Here is a 20,120-nt window from a genome sequence, read left to right on the forward strand (position 1 = left end):
CCAGAAGCAAAGTAGGTTATCTTAGTTGACTTCACAAAGCAAAGGATTACAAGTAAAAAACTCACTATGTCATATAATAATTAGCAGCCAGCTGCAACCTGACCTAGAAAAATGGATAATACATATAATTAATAATAAATACAATGAATAATAGATAATTCACAGTGAGATGCCCAGGTTTGCTGATAATCTTAAATTATTTAGGATAAATAAGAAAGGGCCAGGGAAGAAACTCAAAAATATTTATTGTGTGGATGAATATTAAAATACAAACATGATGTACTGTAAGTTAGGATGAAGTGATGCTTATGGGGCAAAATAAGTGTGAATTTGAATATACAGTAAAATGATAAGAAATAACTAACCAGGAAGAAGATCTTGCTGGATAGATATATCAATGAAAATGTCTACTCTGTATGCAGATTCTGAACAAACAAACTTCATGTGAGGATTTAATGGAAAAATAATATAACTGCCAGTATATTCCCTTTACAGTTTATAAATCAGTACATATAGTTAGAATAATGTTTATTGGCCTTGAAAAAGATGATTTAGAAATGAAATGAATTTGCAGGGTGGGGGGGTGGGGGCTAAAGCATTTTCCTCGGAGGAAAATTATAAATATTTATGATTTCAACAATTACTAAAATGTTAAGAGGGGACCAAAATATTTATTATTTATTAATTGGATTTGTATGCCGCCCCTCTCCGGGGACTCAGGGCGGCTCACAACATATCAAAGAAAACATAACAGTACATCTAGGTCCAATTAATATAATTAAAAACCCTAAAAGTTCTAATGTAATTAAAAGCATTCATTACCATTCACTCCGTGAAACACACTAAAACACTTGTTGGTCAGGGGGGAAGATTTAATGACCCCAGGCCTGGCAACATAGATGAGTCTTTAAACTTTTTTGGAAGGCAAGGAGGGTGGGGGCAGTGCGAATCTCCTGGGGGAGCTGATTCCACAGGCTGGGGCCCCCACAGAGAAGGCTCTTCCCCTAGATCCCACCAACTGTCATTGTCTGGTTGATGGGACCCTGAGGAGGCCAACTCTGTGGGACGTGACCGGATGCTGGGATTCAAGCGGTAGAAGGCAGTCTCGGAGGTAATCTAGTCCGATACCATTCTATATAAAATAGAATCTCATATTATTAGTTATTTAGTGACTATGAATGATGTCACTCAAAGAAAATGAATAAGGGTAGCTGTTAATCTGGATGTCCTTAAAAGAGTTAATGCCTCCTGGTTATACTGGCTACATGCAATGTCCAATTAAGGACATAAGCTTCCCTTTGAATTTCATTTCCTGGATGCTTTTGCGCTCTTAACCTGTTCAACAGCTTCCCCTGTTGTCATCTTCCTCATAATGGGGAATAATAGGGAATAATGCTTCCTTATTTTATTCTTTATTTCTGTTACTAGATTTATACCCTGCCTCTGTTTAGTGTAACCCATGGCGACATATAATGTTCTCACCTTCTTGTTACAACATGCCTGTCAGGTGGATTGGTGCAAGAGACAGTTTTTGGTTTCTAGCCCTGCATTTTAACACAATATCAAACTGGCTGTGGATTTAGATTAGAGTTTAGATTAAATGAGACAGCATATCTCTTATTTTATTCTAATAACACATTATCTATTACCTTTTTATTATCAGAAAGGAAACAAATACCTGAGATCACTGGAAAATATGAGTAGTAATTGACAAATGAACTAAATTATGAAAACAATAACAGCGTGCAATGAAGGGAAGGGATTTTGAGGATACATTGCAATGCAGAACTGATGTTTTTATTTGTATTTATTTGTCAAGTTCATATTTGTAATATACGTAGATATAACATTGTTTATATACATAAGATGGGTATTGATAAGAGGGAACATTAGGACAGGGACAGGTGGCACGTTGGTGGTGTTATGCATGCCCCTTACTGATCTCTTAGGAATCGGGTGAGGTCAACAGTGGACAGTCTAGGGGTAAAGTTTTTTGGGGGTTGATGATGAAATCACAGTCAGGCAGTGAGTTCCAGGCATTAACCACTCTGTTGCTGAAGTTGTATTTTCTACAATCAAGTTTTGGGCGGTTCACTTTGAGTTTGTAGCTGCTGTGTGCTCGTGTATTTTTGTGGTTGAAGTAGTCATTGACAGGACATTGTAGCAGATAATTTTATGAGCTATACTTAGGTCATGCCGAAAATGACATAGTTTTAAGCTTTCTAAGATTTGTATGCCACCCCTCTCCGCAGACTAGAAAGTGTCCAGAGATAAGTGGACAAATTGGAATGCAGCTCATCTGTCTGGAACCCACACCGCATATCAATAATAATAATAATGATAATACTAATTAGATTTATTCCACTGCTATATTGTTTTTATTACTGTTGTGAGCTTCCCCGAGTGTTCGGAGAGGGGCGGAATACAAATCTAATAAATAATAATAATAATAATAATAATAATAATAATAATAATATTTTATTTATTTATTTATTTATTTTTATTTATTTATTAGATTTGTATGCTGCCCCTCTCCGAAGACTCGGGGTGGCTCACAACAGTAATAAAAACAATATAGCAGTGGAACAAATCTTATTATTATTATTATTATTATTATTATTATTATTATTATTATTATTGATATGCGGTGTGGGTTCCAGACAGATGAGCTGTATTCCAATCTGTCCACTTAGGAAGCAACACTGATTGACAATCAATTCCACATGCTGTTGTGCACATTCAACTTTGTACAGAACAAAGTATTCAATGAGAATATTTCATTCATATCTAGAATGTGTTATTTGAGTGTTCCCTTTATTTTTTAAGCAATATATATAAACTTAGCACATAATCAGAATAAACCTTAATATTTTTTAAATAAATTATGAAGAGTATACATTAAAGATAAGTATTCTTGTTATCTCTTTCCCAGTAGTGCAAAAATGATAAGTAGAAATGATGCATTTTTACATCTCTGGATATTGTGTGGACTTTGAATATTTAAGTCTCAATTTCTGTATTAATATTATATGATGTTATGCCACTGATTCTGCCTAATTGTTGCCTAATTCTGCAATCAGAAAAGACAATCACCTGGGTGCATTTAACCCTTCTCATTTGGCTCCATAATGCTTATCTAACTCTATAATGTCAGTCTTCAGAAGGACTTTTTAAATGATACAATAATAAGACGTAGGAGTCAAAGTAATAAATGCCCTCTGATTCTTTCTAGCATGCTTTAATAACAAAGGTATCTGCAAGAATGAACAAATACCAAGTATTTTTCTCCTGGCCGTATGTATTGAGAAGCATAATTTAGTGGCATCTGATTTCTACTGAACAATAAATATTATTTTGAGTCTCCATAAGGCAAACAGAAATGATAAGTGATAAGAAAAATGAAAAGAAAAGTTTTAATAGCTTTTGTGTTGGGAAGTTTGTTCATGCTGCACACCAACTTAGAGCTGTTTTTCCATTCAAGTATAATCAACCGAAAATTGAGAAATTTAAGGCAGTTGTTCCCTTCTAATTACATCTACTTGCTTTACTAAATCATGGGTGATTATCCAATCAAATATGAAATGAGAAAATGATGGGAATTGAATTTCCATTCATTGTTCTAAGAGCTTATAAAAATTAGAACTGTCAAGAAAAAAATAAAATAAATTAGTGTAGATGGCGCCTTGTTTTCTAGGATACTTTGTTCCTGGGAAGGGCTCTTGTTTCCAGTTATAGAATGTATTCTGCTAAAATAAGAACCCTATCTAAAGCAAAAATTAAATAGACTCCAATCCTCTGCACATTTATCTGGACATTAACTCCATTGATGATTACTTCTGAATACAATCATAATTTCGCTGAAAGTTGAAGTATCCTGGTATGCATATTTATTTATTATTTATTTATTTATTCGATTATTTTTTTTTAAATGCTGCCCTTCTCTTTAGACTCAGGGCAGCTTACAACATGTTAGCAATAGCACTTTTTAACAGATCCAGCATATTGCCCACACAATCTGGTGGCTCATTTTACCCACCTCGGAAGGATAGAAGGCTGAGTCAACCTTGAGCCGGTGATGAGATTTGAACCTACAGATCTACAGTCAGCTTCAGTGGCCTGCAGTACAGCACTCTACCTGCTGTGCCACCCTGGCATATGAGCATTATTGAGGGTTAGAACCAACATTTGGGAAGAAAAGATAGAGGGAAGTGAACTTAGAACAACAAAGAGTAGGCTGAATCCTTAACTCTCTACCTATACCCTATTGTCCCATTGTAGTCTATAGATCACAATGACCTGAAGATTCAGTCACTAGATTTAGGTGTCCAACCAATGTTATCATTAGAGTTTAGGTCAGTGATGGTGACCTTTTTTGGCTCGTGATAGTGCCTACATCTATAATTTTATAATTTTTTATAATTTTATTTATTTATTAAATTTGTATGCCGCCCCTCTCGGTAGACTCGGGGCGGCTAACAACAGTAAAAAGACAATATGAACAAATATAATATTAAAAGTAATGTAAAAAACCCCAATTTAAGAAACCAATCATACATACAGACATACCATGCATAAATTTTATAAGCCTAGGGGGAAGGGAATATCTCAATTCCCCCATGCCTGATGACAGAGGTGGGTTTTAAGGAGCTTACGAAAGGCAAGGGGGGTGGGGGCAACTCTGATATCTGGGAGGAGTTGGTTCCAGAGGGTCGGGCCCCCCACAGAGAAGGCTCTTCCCCTGGGTCCTGCTAAACGACATTGTTTAGTCGACGGGACCCGGAGAAGGCCAACTTTGTGGGACCTAACTGATCGCTGGGATTTGTGCGGCAGAAGACGGTCCAGGAGATATTTTGGTCCGATGCCATGAAGGGCTTCATAGGTCATAACCAACACTTTGAATTGTGACCGGAAACCGATCGGCAACCAGTGCAGACGGCGGAGTGTTGGTGTAACATGGGCATACCTTGGGAAAGCCCATGATTGCTCTCACAGCTGCATTCTGCACGATCTGAAGTTTCCGAACATTTTTCAAAGGTAGCCCCATGTAGAGAGCATTACAGTAGTCAAGCCTCGAGGTGATGAGGGCATGAGTGACTGTGAGCAGTGAGTCCCGGTCCAAATAGGGCCGCAACTGGTGCACCAGGCGAACCTGGGCAAAGGCCCCCCCTCGCCACAGCTGAAAGGTGTTTCTCTAATGTGAGCTGTGGATCAAGGAGGACGCCCAAGTTACGAACCCTCTCTGAGGGGTTTAATGATTCCCCCCCCAGGGTAATGGACGGACAGATGGAGTTGTCCTTGGGAGGCAAAACCCACAGCCACTCCATATGCGTGCTGGAGTTGAACATAGGGCAATGCCTTATGTGCCCTGAGATATTGCTCCATTGCACATGTGCCATAGGTTCACCATCACTGGTTTAGGCTGTCTTTCAAATGCTAGGAAACCAATACTTTTTCTTTTCACGGTATATTAAGAAACTTTATTTTCTGCTTAAGTTCAGGTTATTATTTGAAAAGATTCTCCCCAAGGCTTCTATAAAATATCACACCACTTCCCACCCACCCCGCTCCTTTCTCTTCTCTCCTTCATCGAAATATTTCTAATGGCTCTAGAAGATAAGAGTCGCCTTCACGATATATAAAATTGATAAATTGCCGCTAAGCTTAAGTATAAACAAAACCCTGTTGGAAGTAAATATGTAAGGTAAATAATATAGCCTTGAACTTTTTTTTTTTAAGAAAAGCTACCCTTTTGAACAATATCTCATCGTAATTAAAATTAACTGCAGAATATAATTTGAATAAAAAAGAATATGCAGCTTTGACCTCAAAAATACATATGCATGAAAACAATGAAAATGGCTGGTGAAAATGGAGTTCATGGTTATAGTACGAGAAGCATCTTATTCTGAGCTGAAGGATGGAGATAAATGAGAAATGTTTTCCCCTTAAAAAAATCCTTTGTATATCTTTTTACTTTTTAAAAAACAGCTACTTAGTATAATCTTAGACAAAATCCCAAGTACAAAGAATTATTTTAAAGTTTAACAAGAGTTATGCTGTTTTCCTTTGCTTTTGTTTTACTTTATAGAATGTTCTAGGAAAGATATATCCTATATCAGTGATGGCGAACCTATGGCACAGGTGCCACAGGTGGCACGCGGAGCCATATCTGCTGGCACGCGAGCTGTTGCCCTAACTCAGCTCCAACGTGCATGTGCTCGATGGCCAGCTGATTTTCGGCTCACACAGAAGCTCTGGGAGGGCATTTTTGGCTTCTGGGGAGGGCCTCCTGGGGGATGGGGGAGGGCATTTTTACCCTCCACAGGCTCCAGAGGCTTCCTTGGGTGAAAAACAGGCCTACCAGACCCACCAGAAGTTGGGAAATGCGCTGTTTCTGGCTTCCAGAGGGCCTCCGGGATGGGGGAGGGGAGGCAGTTTTCACCCTCCCCAGCCATTGAATTATGGGCGTGGGCACTCGCATAGGCGCAATAATGTGCACGCACATGTTTTTGGCACCCGGGGAAAAAAAGATTCACCATCACTGCCCTAGATATAACATACCAACAGGAGAAAATACTGATGAATTATATTTGAGGTTAGGATAAACTGAACTAGCAGCTGACTACCAGCCATTGTTATTCAGTCACAATGCAAACCCTATGTTTCCAGGTTTGGACTCTGCATTGTTGGCTGTAAAGGTGGAATCCTTAGTATCTATAAGTCTTAAGGCAGAGGTCTTCAAACTGGGTAAGTTTAAGACTTGTGGACTTCAACTCCCAAGATTCTCCAGCCATCATGGCTGGCTGGAGAATTCTGGGAGTTGAAGTCCACAAGTCTTAAACTTGCCAAGTTTGGGGAGGTATGACACGGTGAAAGATAAACTTCTGGACTCTCTTCCCCTTTGCTGCAGCTCTGGAAATAAATCCATTTTTAAAAGATGCTAGCAGACCATCTTGTGCTCCAGGCAAAGTTCTGGCCTGACCTTCTGCTTTGCTTTCAGTTGCGTGCCACTACAGAACTTGACCAAGACATTCTCAATGACTGCCTGACTATCCAGCCTATCCAAGTCCCTTCATCTCCCCAGGATGTTTCTGCCAGCACTGTTCAACAGTCACCGGGACATGTCCATGACCTTTACCCAGGTATCGTAGTCTTTGATTTTATTTTTATTTGTTACAATTTGGTTTCAGGGATGTCAAACAAGATTTCCAAAACATTGGATATGGTGTAATTGTCTTTCCTTGTTGTTGAGTTTTAAAAATAATAATACATGGAAATTGTGTAATAGACAAAATAATTCAAAGAAATGTGATCACATTACTTTGAAAACTCTCTTCCCAGCTCTTCTTCCAGAAAAGAAGTGAAAATTACACTGGTCATCAGCAAAAGCAATATAGAATTTGATGTGCTGATTCCAAAAATATGCTTAGTTTTGCTCTATCACATAAAGCATCTGATGTAGAAGCATTTTTAAAATTATCTTATTTCCGATGTGTAGATTACTGTTTTGTTAATGTTGCCAATATATTTCTTATGCCTTATATTAATGATGCTGCTCCGTGGAAACTATACCTGCTACAGAAAAACTATATACATTTTTGAAATCAGAACCAAAAAAATGATTCAGAAAAGCACAACGTCAACTGCGATGATTACAAAAAATATTTTTTATAGACCTGTGTTACTGTTTTGTCGCCAGTATATTTCCTATACCTTGTAATAATGATTCTGCTCCATGGAAACTATATCTGCTACAGAAAAACTATATACATTTTTGAAATCAGAACCAAAAAATGATTCAGAAAAGCACAACGGCAACTGCGATGATTATAAAAAATATTTTTTATAGACCTGTGTTACTGTTTTGTCGCCAGTATATTTCCTATACAGTGGTCCCTCGAGTTTCGCGATCTCGATCTTCGCTAAACGCTATATCGCGAGTTTTCAACCCGGAAGTAAACTCCACCATCTGCGCATGCGTGCCCTTCCACGCATGCGTAGATGGTGGAGTTTCCCCGCCGGGCAGAGGCTTCCCTGGGTCTTCCCCCTCTTGCCCCGGTAAGGCGCGAGCAACGGCGTGGGCGGGTGGGCGGCACACGCGCGGGGAAACCCCAGGGCCGCTTCTCAGCTGAGAAGCGGCCCCAGCAACAGCGCCGGGGGCCGGCGGCACGCGCGCGCGGGGAAACCCCAGGGCCGCTTCTCAGCTGAGAAGCGGCCCCAGCAACAGCGCGGGGGGGGCGGGCGGCGCGCGCGCGCGCGGGGAAACCCCAGGGCTGCTTCTCAGCTGAGAAGCGGCCCCAGCAACAGCGCGGGGGGGGGCGGGCGGCGCGCGCGCGCGCGCGGGGAAACCCCAGGGCCGCTTCTCAGCTGAGAAGCGGCCCCAGCAACAGCGCGGGGGGGGCGGGCGGCGCGCGCGCGCGCGCGGGAAACCCCAGGGCTGCTTCTCAGCTGAGAAGCGGCCCCAGCAACAGCGCGGGGCGGCGGGCGGCGCGCGCTGCGCGCGGGGGAAACCCCAGGGCCGCTTCTCAGCTGAGAAGCGGCCCCAGCAACAGCGCGGGGGGGCGGGTGGCGCGCGCGCGCGCGGGAAACCCCAGGGCCGCTTCTCAGCTGAGAAGCGGCCCCAGCAACAGCGCGGGGGGGCGGGCGGCGCGCGCGCGCGCGGGGAAACCCCAGGGCCGCTTCTCAGCTGAGAAGCGGCCCCAGCAACAGCGCGGGGGGGGCGGGCGGCGCGCGCGCGCGCGCGGGGAAACCCCAGGGCCGCTTCTCAGCTGAGAAGCGGCCCCAGCAACAGCGCGGGGGGGCGGGCGGCGCGCGCGCGCGCGCGGGGAAACCCCAGGGCTGCTTCTCAGCTGAGAAGCGGCCCCAGCAACAGCGCGGGGGGGGGGCGGGCGGCACGCGCGCGGACAAGCAGCAGCAGCGAGGCGGCGGGGAAACCCAATCTTCGGCTCCTCGCTACTGCGGTGGAAATAAAAATACCATCTGCGCATGCGCAGATGGTGTTTTTACTTCCGCACCTCTACTTCGCGACAAATCGATCATCGCGAGGGGTCCTGGAACGGAACCCTCGCGATGATCGAGGGACCACTGTACCTTGTAATAATGATTCTGCTCCATGGAAACTATATCTGCTACAGAAAAACTATATACATTTTTGAAATCAGAACCAAAAAAATGATTCAGAAAAGCACAACGTCAACTGCGATGATTACAAAAAATATTTTTTATAGACCTGTGTTACTGTTTTGTCGCCAGTATATTTCCTATACCTTGTAATAATGATTCTGCTCCATGGAAACTATATCTGCTACAGAAAAACTATATACATTTTTGAAATCAGAACCAAAAAATGATTCAGAAAAGCACAACGGCAACTGCGATGATTATAAAAAATATTTTTTATAGACCTGTGTTATTGTTTTCTTAATGTCGCCAGTATATTTCCTATACCTTGTAATAATGATTCTGCTCCATGGAAACTATACCTGCTACAGAAAAACTATATACATTTTTGAAATCAGAACCAAAAAATGATTCAGAAAAGCACAACGGCAACTGCGATGATTATAAAAAATATTTTTTATAGACCTGTGTTCTTGTTTTCTTAATGTCGCCAGTATATTTCCTATAACTTGTAATAATGATGCTGCTCCATGGAAACTATACCTGCTACAGAAAAACTACAGTATATACATTTTGAAATCAGAACAAAAAATGATTCAGAAAAGTAATAATAATAATAATTATTATTATTATTATTATTATTATTATTATTATTATTATTATTATTTATTGGATTTGTATGCCGCCCCTCTCCGTAGACTCGGGGCGGCTAACAACAATGATAAAAACAGCATGTGACAATCCAATAATAAAACAACTAAAAACCCTTATTATAAAACCAAACATACACACAGACATACCATGCATAATTTGTAATGGCCTAGGGGGAAGGAATATCTCAACTCCCCCATGCCTGGCGGTATAAATGAGTCTTGAGTAGTTTACGAAAGACAGGGAGGGGGGCAATTCTAATCTCCGGGGGAGTTGGTTCCAGAGGGCCGGGGCCACCACAAAGAAGGCTCTTCCCCTGGGGCCCGCCCAACGACATTGTTTAGTTGACGGGACCCGGAGAAGGCCAACTCTGTGGGACCTTATCGGTCGCTGGGATTCGTGCGGTAGCAGGCGGGTACAAAGTCAACTGCGATGATTACCAAAAATATTTTTTGTAGACCTGTGTTGTGGGCAAAAAAGGATGTGTCAGGTATCGCTTGCTGCAAACCTAATATAGATTTATTCTTCAAGGTGTAATATGAAAAAAAAGGAAGAAAATTGCCATTTTAGCCCAGCTAATGATTTCCTCATGGATCCCTTAAATCTGTACAAAATTTCACTGGGTATATACTTGATAAACAATAATATCTCTCGAAGATTTAACATTGTAGCAAAACACAGAATCTATATAAATCATCTCCTACTTTAAAAAATAAACAACTAATAGCCATTTAATGGATTTGCTTCAAGTTTTATGTGATAGCCTATTTTCTTTGTTTTTGAGTACTGTATTTTTTTAAAAAAAAATCTGTTATTTCAAAACAGTTTTATTCTAGAATATAACATATTGAGATTATTGACAAAATATTCTCAATAATTACTATTCCGGGATAAAATCATTATATTTTATTCACAAGCTTTTGAGGATGCTTTCAAGTAAAGCATTTATTGCTAAATTACACTATGCAATTAATGAAATGTTCAGGGGAGCCAGGAAACATTGTTTCCCATTTTTAACTCTTCCTTTCTTCCCATATTTAGTCCAGTTTTTTTTAAATAAACCTATTATAAGGGGAAATTTGCATTTGCTACATAATGCTTCTTGATTGGTGGCACTAGGAGTTTATTTGATTGGACCCTTGGAAAATCAATTTAATTCATAACTTAAATACAAGCTATTATGTTTTGCTGTTTAGTTGAATGGAATCCCTAAGACATTTATTCATGGCTACACATTATCACACAGCATGTGTATTTCATGGTATATAGAAAAGAAATACTGTACTTGAATATTGCTTCTGTCTGATTAATCAGGCTATAGGTTTTGTTAGGTAGCTATTTCAATAATTCCTCTAATCTTGAAATAAAGATCCACTATATGAATCAAGGAAATAAATAAATACGTAGCTCTTATGGGAAATATTTAATTACTTGGGAAGAAAACAACACACAACTGAAATGAAAAGATTTTCCAAGATATTGGTTTGATAAAACTAAATTACAATTGGTGTCATAATGTGAAAATGTAAGATTATTTTTAAAAATTGAAACAAGCAGCTTAATTATTTTACATACAAACCTTTCAAAAATAGAAAAGTCTATTAATGGTTTGGGTTTTTTTCCGGTATTGCTCTAATATATCTTTCTATGACATTTTGAGAGAGCTTCCTTTTGGTGTATTGTTTATGTATGAGTTACATTTATTACATATTAAATTAAGAAAGAGAAATAACAAATCTATGCAGTCAAATAATTGTGTGTTGATTGTAAAAGTAATTCTACCCTTGAGGATCTAACCTCATGGTTTGGAGGATTTTGATCTTACCTTTTGTTCTCTTTTTGGAACAATACAGTAGTCCTTGACTTACAACCACAAATGAGCCCAAAATTTCCATTGCTGAACAACACAGTTGTCAAGTGAGTTTTTGCCTCATTTTATGACCTTTCTTGATGGTGTTTAAATGAATCACAACAGTTGCTCAGTTAATTGAATTGGCTTCCCCCTTGATTTTATTCATCAGAAGGTCACAAAAGATGATCACATCACCCCAGGATATTGTAACCATCACAAATACATGCCAGTTGCCAAGTGACCAAATTTTGATCACATAATCATAGGGATGTTGCAATGGTCATAAGTTTGAAAACTGGTCATAAGTCACTTTTTAGTGACATTGTAACATTGAAAGGCCACTAAATTAATGGATATAAGACGAGGACTATAGTACTTACACAGAACATGTTGTGTGGTGTGTGTGATTTATACACACACACACACACACACACACACATATGGTTGATTTACTGTCAAAATCACATTGATATCCCCAAATATGAGAGGAAGCAATATGAGAGGAAGCTGGTGTTTTCAGCTTTGTGTTCGCCCAAGCACAAAGCCGAAAGCACCAGCCTGAAGATGACGAGTGGGACCTTGTCAAAACATCACCATGATTTTATCAACCTTACATGGAAAAAGAGCCGAATATGCCATAACCTACATACACACACGCATGCGTGCATGCACACACACACATACACACACACACTGCATCTTCTGTTTATGGAATAAACAATTTGATTATTGTATATATATCCATAGCTATCTGCAGCTAGCTCCAACGATGGTAAAATGGCTAGCCGAAAGATGCACACAAATTATGTGAGTTGGAGTTTGCATCACAACAACACAACAACATTTGGACATCTCCCCACTTCTGGGGCTGTCTCTCTGAAGTCAGAAAATTGCACCTGCTCAAATTGCTTATTTTGCATATATAAAACAAAATAAAAGATCCTTAATCCTTTGCAATCAGCCCAGACTTAGTAAAGATAAGAAATAAAATCCCATGTGAAAAGAAAAATCAATACATGTAAAATGTGACTTGTCCATTCTATAGGCAAAGAGACCAGGAATCAATCTAAATTAATTTGAATAGAGAATGCTTTTCAACATGTTAATTAAAAAAACAAAATTATCTGAGCTTTGATTAGAGGGAAACTTTTATTGATAGAATATTGAATGTATTTGAATAAAGGCTTTTTTAAATTTTTAGTCTCTCACAGAACCCTATCAATTTCCCAGATAACATGGTTTTAAAAATAGATAATTAGTATTAAAAGATCAGGCGAACTCGTAATAAGACATCTCTCACTTACTTTTAATTACAAAACCTGTTATAACGTTTGTGATTAATTTTATTCTATAGGTCTTGCAGTTATTTTCAGAGTTAATTTTTGAGAAGGAAAAGCATCAGCAATATTCCAAGAGGCTGGTTTATGGCAGAAGCCCAAAAAAGAGTGAAATTCACAATGTAGTTCCATCAGTCTTTCCAAGAGGTCATAACAGTTTTATTGGCTTGCTGATGCCATTTAAATTTGCTTTCAGATATTTTTAGTGATTGGCAACTGGAACAATTGATTAAGAGAGACAGATGAACGTATTGGAACTCTTATTGCTTTTGTGATTAAGAGCCAATAAATGTGAGCTATGGATTAAGTCCGAATCTATGGAGAGGGGCAGCATACAAATCTAAATAATAATAATAATAATAATAATAATAATAATAATAATAATAATAATAATTAAAATCTGTTCGGTAAAAGTGAAGATCTTAGCACCAGATCTTTCCCCTGCCAAAGAACTGCCTCTTTCCTAATTCAGAAACAGTTTCCCATTATTATTTTTTCTTTTGTCTGCTTAAAAATGAAATAGAGATGACTGCCATGATTTGCATTTATAGAAACAGAGAAACATAGAAGACTGACGGCAGAAAAAGACCTCATGGTCCATCTAGTCTGCCCTTATACTATTTCCTGTATTTTATCTTAGGATGGATATATGTTTATCCCAGGCATTTTTAAATTCAGTTACTGGATTTACCGACCACGTCTGCTGGAAGTTTGTTCCAAGCATCTACTACTCTTTCAGTAAAATAATATTTTCTCATGTTGCTTTTGATCTTTCCCCAACTAACTTCAGATTGTGTCTTTGGTTCACTTTCCTATTAAAAAGACTTCCCTCCTGAACCTTATTTAACCCTTTGAGATATTTAAATGTTTCGATCATGTCTCCCCCTTTCCCTTCTGTCCTCCAGACTATACAGATTGAGTTCATTAAGTCTTTCCTGATACGTTTTATGCTTAAGACCTTCCACCATTCTTGTAGCCCGTCTTTGGACCCATTCATTTTTCTCAATATCTTTTTGTAGGTGAGGTCTCCAGAACTGAACACAGTATTCCAAATGTGGTCTCACCAGCGCTCTATATAGTGGGATCACAATCTCCCTCTTCCTGCTTGTTATACCTCTAGCTGTGCAGCCAAGCATCCTACTTGCTTTTCCTACCGCCCGACCACACTGCTCACCCATTTTGAGATTGTCAGAAATTACTATCCCTAAATCCTTCTCTTCTGAAGTTTTTGCTAACACAGAACTGCCAATACAATACTCAGATTGAGGATTTCTTTTCCCCAAGTGCATTATTTTACATTTGGAAACATTAAACTGCAGTTTACATTGCTTTGACCATTTATCTAGTAACGCTTAATCATTTACCATATTACAAATGCCTCCAGGAATATCAACCCTATTGCACACTTTAGAGTCATCGGCAAATAGGCAAACCTTCCCTACCAAACCTTCCCCTATGTCACTCACAAACATATTAAAAAGAATAGGACCCAGAACAGACCCTTGTGGCACACCGCTTGTAACCTGTCTCTGCTCAGAATACTCGCCATTAACAATAACTCTCTGATGTCTACGCTTCAGCCAGCTGCAAATCCACTGAACTATCCAGGGATTAAGTCCAATCTTCACTAATTTATCTATCAGCTCTTTATGTGGAACTGCATCAAAGGCTTTGCTGAAGTCCAGATAGGCAATATCCACCGCACCACCTTCATCCATTTATGTATGACAGGATATCTTAAATCTTTTCTTTCCACAATATAAGCAGAACACATTTTCCCTTCATTAACTGCTTACTCTAATGGCGGCGGGCGAAATCCTTTAATTGTAAGATAAGTAGTATCACACATTTTAATCATGGAATTTTAAAAAGATATTGAATTAATCAGTCTATGAAGTTTTTATGTAAGCAGATCTACACACATCGGGTCAGAAATAAGTTCTTTTCATTGGCTTTATGTCAAAGTAAATACAGTGTTCCCTCGATTTCCGTGGGGGATGGGTTCCGAGACCGCCCGCAAAAGTCGAATTTCCGCGAAGTAGAGATGCGGAAGTAAATACAACATTTTTGGCTATGGACAGTATCACAAGCCTTCCCTTAACACTTTAAACCCCTAAATTACCATTTCCCATTCCCTTAACAACCATTTACTCACCATTATTACTGGTACTCACCATTGAATAAGGCACTTAGTGAGCCTGATATTTATAAACATAATTATTTATTAACAATAATTATTTTTTTTTGTTACTTATTTGCGAAAATTATTAGTTTGGCGATGACATATGATGTCATCGGATTGGAAAAGCCGTGGTATAGGGGGGGAAACCGCGAAGTATTTTTTAATTAATATTTTTTGAAAAACCGTAGTATAGGCTGTTCGCGATGTTCGAACCTATGAAAATCGAGGGAACATGTAAGTAAAAGTAAGCAGTGTTAAGAGTTACCCAATGAGAATTAGCACCATCAAAATCACTAGGAAGATCATATCCATAAATATGAATCTTTAATATGTAGCTAGCTATGACAAAAATGAGGACAAAAATATGTTTAAGTATTTTATTTTATTTTATTTTAAATTTTGGTCCAAATTGCTCCTTTCCTTTTCTAGTTAATAGGAGAAGGGACTCTTCTAAGTCTTCACTCCACATAGGTGTACTATGCGCTCTACATAAGAGAGAATAGCACAATTATTTTAAAAGCTGAAAATGTGAAACTCAAATTATGAAAAAGCAATTTAATTTAGGCCTTAAATATATCCACCATTTTCAAGGTGGGCAGAAAATGGTTGCCATGAGGGACCCAATTAGTTGCAAAGCCAGTATTTTGTCCTACTACCCTTTCAGTCCTCTTTCCCAGAAAATGCTCCCATCCTTTTCATTTTCTAAAAAAACCCTTTGATGCCCAGAAGTATTTAAAGAAATAGAGGATGCCAAAGATGACATCAATTACTTTGCAACAAGATAGCTTCCCATTCATAACAGCAGCCACAACATACGTAAATAATCAAATAGGCCAAGGAATATGAAAAGAGATATACAGTGATATCTCGTCTTACAAACGCCTCGTCATACAAACATTTCAAGATACAAACCCGGGGTTTAAGATTTTTTTGCCTCTTCTTACAAACTATTTTCACCTTACAAACCCACTGCCGCCGATGGGATGCCCCACCTCCAGACTTCTGTTGCCAGGGAAGCGCCCGTTTTTGCACTGCTGCGATTTCCCTGAGGCTCCCCTCCATGGGAAAACCCACCTCCTGACTTCCGTGTTTTTGTGATGCTGCGCTTCACTGGCAACGGAAGTCCGGAGGTGGGGTTTCGAGGACTTTGGTGTTTTTGCGATGCTGTGATTTCATTGATGCTCCCTTCGCTGGGAAACCCCACCTCCGGACTTCCATTGCCAGAGAAGCGCTCGTTTTTGCGATGCTGGGATTCCCCTGCAGCATCGCAAAAACACAGAAGTCCGGAGGTGGGGTTTCCCATGGAGGGGAGCCTCAGGGGAATCCCAGCAGTGCAAAAATGGGCGCTTCTGCTGGCAAAAGGGGTGAATTTTGGGCTTGCACGCATTAATCGCTTTTCCATTGATTCCTATGGGAAACATTGTTTCGTCTTACAAACTTTTCACCTTAAGAACCTCGTCCCGGAACCAATTACGTTTGTAAGACAAAGTATCACTGTATCTCTGAGCACATTGGTATATTTAGTTGCAGTGTTGTGAAGCTGTTCAATTTAGTGAACGCATTCCAAAATGTTAAAAAATAATTTTCATTTATTCAGTGATACCTAAAAATATGCCTTTGCACTCCTAAACTTCAGTAGCTGTCAGTTTGAACAGTACTGTTCAAATGATAGTTCCATTTGTTTTACAATTCCTCAGACATGAAAGAGAAACCTTTATAGTACTTTTACATTTGGCTTATAAAATATAGATAGATGTAGTTAAAGAGAGAAGAAGTGTGGGGATTTTTTAATCTGAAAAACTGTATACAAATAATATACTTAGCACAATGAATTTCAACATTACCAGTAATTAAGATGAGAAAAGATGGGAATTCTATATTTGGAAAAATATATTTAAATTACAGAGTACTTTCTGTTCTTAGAGGAAAAGTGTTCTTAAGCACTAATTTGGCAACTGTTTAAGAATGCTATCTCTCATCTCTTAATTGTAAGTCCAATAACATTATCCATCACCTCAATGTATTTTTTTCTTTTTCTTCTGGAATATATAAATATGAAGCCTCTTATAGAAAAGCTTTTCCCCCCTAACAAATTATGTATGAGTTGAGAAGCATCCCAATGTGAGTTATTACAAAAGGACTGCATAATTTTTACTAAATATTTATCGCAATTATTTTTCTGTCTCTCTTCTCTCTTTTTCTAATCTACATTCACAAATATGCATGTACACCTACACACCATGTGTAGACATGTGGATGTACACTTAGAGATAAAGACATGGTATCTTCAGTTCCCAAAAATAAACTTGTTTTCATTCAATAGCTCTGTGTGTACGTATGCTCACATGTATTTATGCAGTAGGCAGGAAAAATGGAGGGAGAAATTTCAGATTCATTTCCCTCTTTCTCTTTCCTTCTCTTTCAGGTACAGGCTCTCTCTTTCTTGTACTTCAAAAGTGGCATTTACACCTGTAGTAAATTATTATTATTATGTCAGTACAACACAGCAAACGAGATCACTATGCTGGATTTCGTATTTCATCACCCGTTGGGCGCTTCCCAAGCACCTAGGACTGCGTGATGTAGCGGCGAATTATGTTTGCCCAGTAAAGCGGCCTTTTGCAATTGACAGATGGAGATTTTGTCACTTCCGATGGTTTTCAAATGTCCGCTGAGATCCTTTGGTACTGCGCCCAGCGTGCCAAGTACCACTGGGACCACTTTCACGGGCTTATGCCAGAGTCGTTGCAGCTCGATTTTTAGATCTTCATATTTCACTAATATCTCTAGCTGCTTCTCCTCAATTCTGCTGTCTCCTGGGATTGCGATGTCGATGATCCATACTTTCTTTTTCTCCACGATCACAATGTCTGGTGTGTTATGCTTCAGAATTCGGTCAGTCTGAAGTCGGAAGTCCCACAGTAGTTTTGCTTGCTCATTTTCGACCACTTTTTCAGGCTTATGATCCCACCAGTTCTTTGCCACTGGTAAATGGTAGTTCCGGCATAAGTTCCAGTGGATCATCTGTGCCACAGCATCATCATCATCATCATCATCATCATTATTATTAATTAATTATTGCTTATTAAATTTGTATGCCGCCCCTCTCTGAAGACTCGGGGCGGCTCACAACAACAATAATACAATATACAGAATACAAATCCAATATTAGATGAAAAGCTAAGTTTAAAACCCATAACTATTAAAAACAATCGTTACTGCACAATCACACCATTCTCATGTATTACAGTCAGAAAAAAAGGGGGGGGAGAGATAGTCCCCCCATGCCTGGCAACATAGACAGGTCTTCAACATCTTGCGGAAGGCAGGAAGAGTGGGGGCAATTCGAATCTCCGGGGGGAGTTGATTCCAGAGGGCCGGGGCGGCCACAGAGAAGGCTGTTCCCGTGGGTCCCGCCAAATGGCACTGTTTAGTCAACAGAACCCAGAGAAGGCCAACTCTGTGGGACCTGTTCTATTCACACCCAGGGTATATTTCTTTCCCTTGTAAATCAGAATACCCCTCTCATCCACCAAGGGGGGAAAGTCTTGTTAAACCTCTTCTGCCCATATTACTCTTTCAATCTCATCTGTACATTATGTATTGTATATTTTATATGTTGTGAGCTATCCCGAGTCCTCGGAGAGGGGCGGCATAGAAATCCAATGAATGAATGAATGAATGAATGAATGAATGAATGAATGAATGAATGAATGAATGAATAAATAAATAAATAAATAAATAAATAAATAAGGAACTTAGTCACATCTAAAAGGAAATTGGAAATAAATGAAGACTAGATAAAACAGTATATTTCTTCACACAGTTCACAGTTCAGCCTTTACCTCTCTTTTTCTGAAGTTGAAGCAGCAGTATCATTCCTTAAATATTTAAACATTATAACTGTTGGGAGAATTTCCCTGGTTCTTTTATTTTTTTCTGAGCCGGGAAAAGACCACATAAAATCAAGATGCAAGGTGAGCTGCTCTCTTTTTATTCCAAAAACAATAATAGGAGTTCGTTTTTGGGGCAGCTGGCGATTCACTGATACATCAGCAAGATTTTAATAAGATTTTGAGGCCTTTGTGCTATGTTTGTGAAGGAAATGTGAATGTGATCTATGATTTTATGATCGAGGAACAAAGGGAAATACCTTCCTAGTTATCTTCCATATCAGTAAAGGTTTTCCTGTGGTGCATAGGTCATTGTCCTCTTTTGATTTAGGAACTTTGGGCATCAGTGTTGCATTCTCATGCCTTTTAATCTGGTTTGCTTTCTGCGATCAATCTCCTGCCTCCGATCCTACCCGCTTTGAGCAGTCCCAGCATTTTGAGTTTACAGTGTTCCCTCGATTTTTGCAGGGGATGCGTTCCGAGACCGCCCGCGAAAATCGAATTTCCGCGAAGTAGAGATGCGGAAGTAAATACACTATTTTTGGCTATGAACAGTGTCACAAGCCTTCCCTTAACACTTTAAACTCCTAAATTACAATTTCCCATCCCCTTAGCAACCATTAAGATTATTACTCACCATGTTTATTTATTAAAGTTTATTTAAAAAAATATTTATTAAAGGCGGATGAAAGTTTGGTGATGACATATGATGTCATCGGGCAGGAAAAACTGTGGTATACGGGGAAAAAACGCAAAGTATTTTTTAATTAATATTTTTGAAAAACCGTGGTATAGCCGTTTCGCGAAGTTCGAACCCGCGAAAATCGAGGGAACACTGTATTGCCTTTCTCCAGCTTTTGAGGTCAGCGGTTGCATTGTATCTCCACCTTAATTTGTCATTGAAACAATGTATCTTATGAATGGAGACAAGGCTTCTGCTGCAATAAGCGTTACCAGCAGTCAGCAATGGACAGTGGGAAAGACTGGGGGTATTTTCCCATGGGCATTTCTTTTCACTTCTTAGGGAATTTTCTGGTGGAGGTTTTCATCTAACCCAGTGGGGGTCTAATTTGGGAGGGGGGGTC

At 39.3% G+C, this 20,120-nt stretch overlaps 1 protein-coding gene across 4 annotated transcripts in view; it reads left to right on the plus strand.

Annotated features, from left to right (window-relative positions):
• GLIS3 (GLIS family zinc finger 3) overlaps positions 1–20,120 on the plus strand; it is a 195,460-nt gene that overhangs the window by 143,690 nt on the left and 31,650 nt on the right. For all 4 annotated transcript variants that reach the window (XM_070742593.1, XM_070742595.1, XM_070742594.1 and 1 more), the window contains one exon: positions 7,001–7,142. In XM_070742593.1, the coding sequence (XP_070598694.1) occupies positions 7,001–7,142 (142 nt within the window). The remainder of the gene's footprint in view (positions 1–7,000; positions 7,143–20,120) is intronic.

This window comes from Erythrolamprus reginae, chromosome 2 (genome assembly GCF_031021105.1).
Source record: "Erythrolamprus reginae isolate rEryReg1 chromosome 2, rEryReg1.hap1, whole genome shotgun sequence".
Taxonomy (NCBI): domain Eukaryota; kingdom Metazoa; phylum Chordata; class Lepidosauria; order Squamata; family Dipsadidae; genus Erythrolamprus; species Erythrolamprus reginae.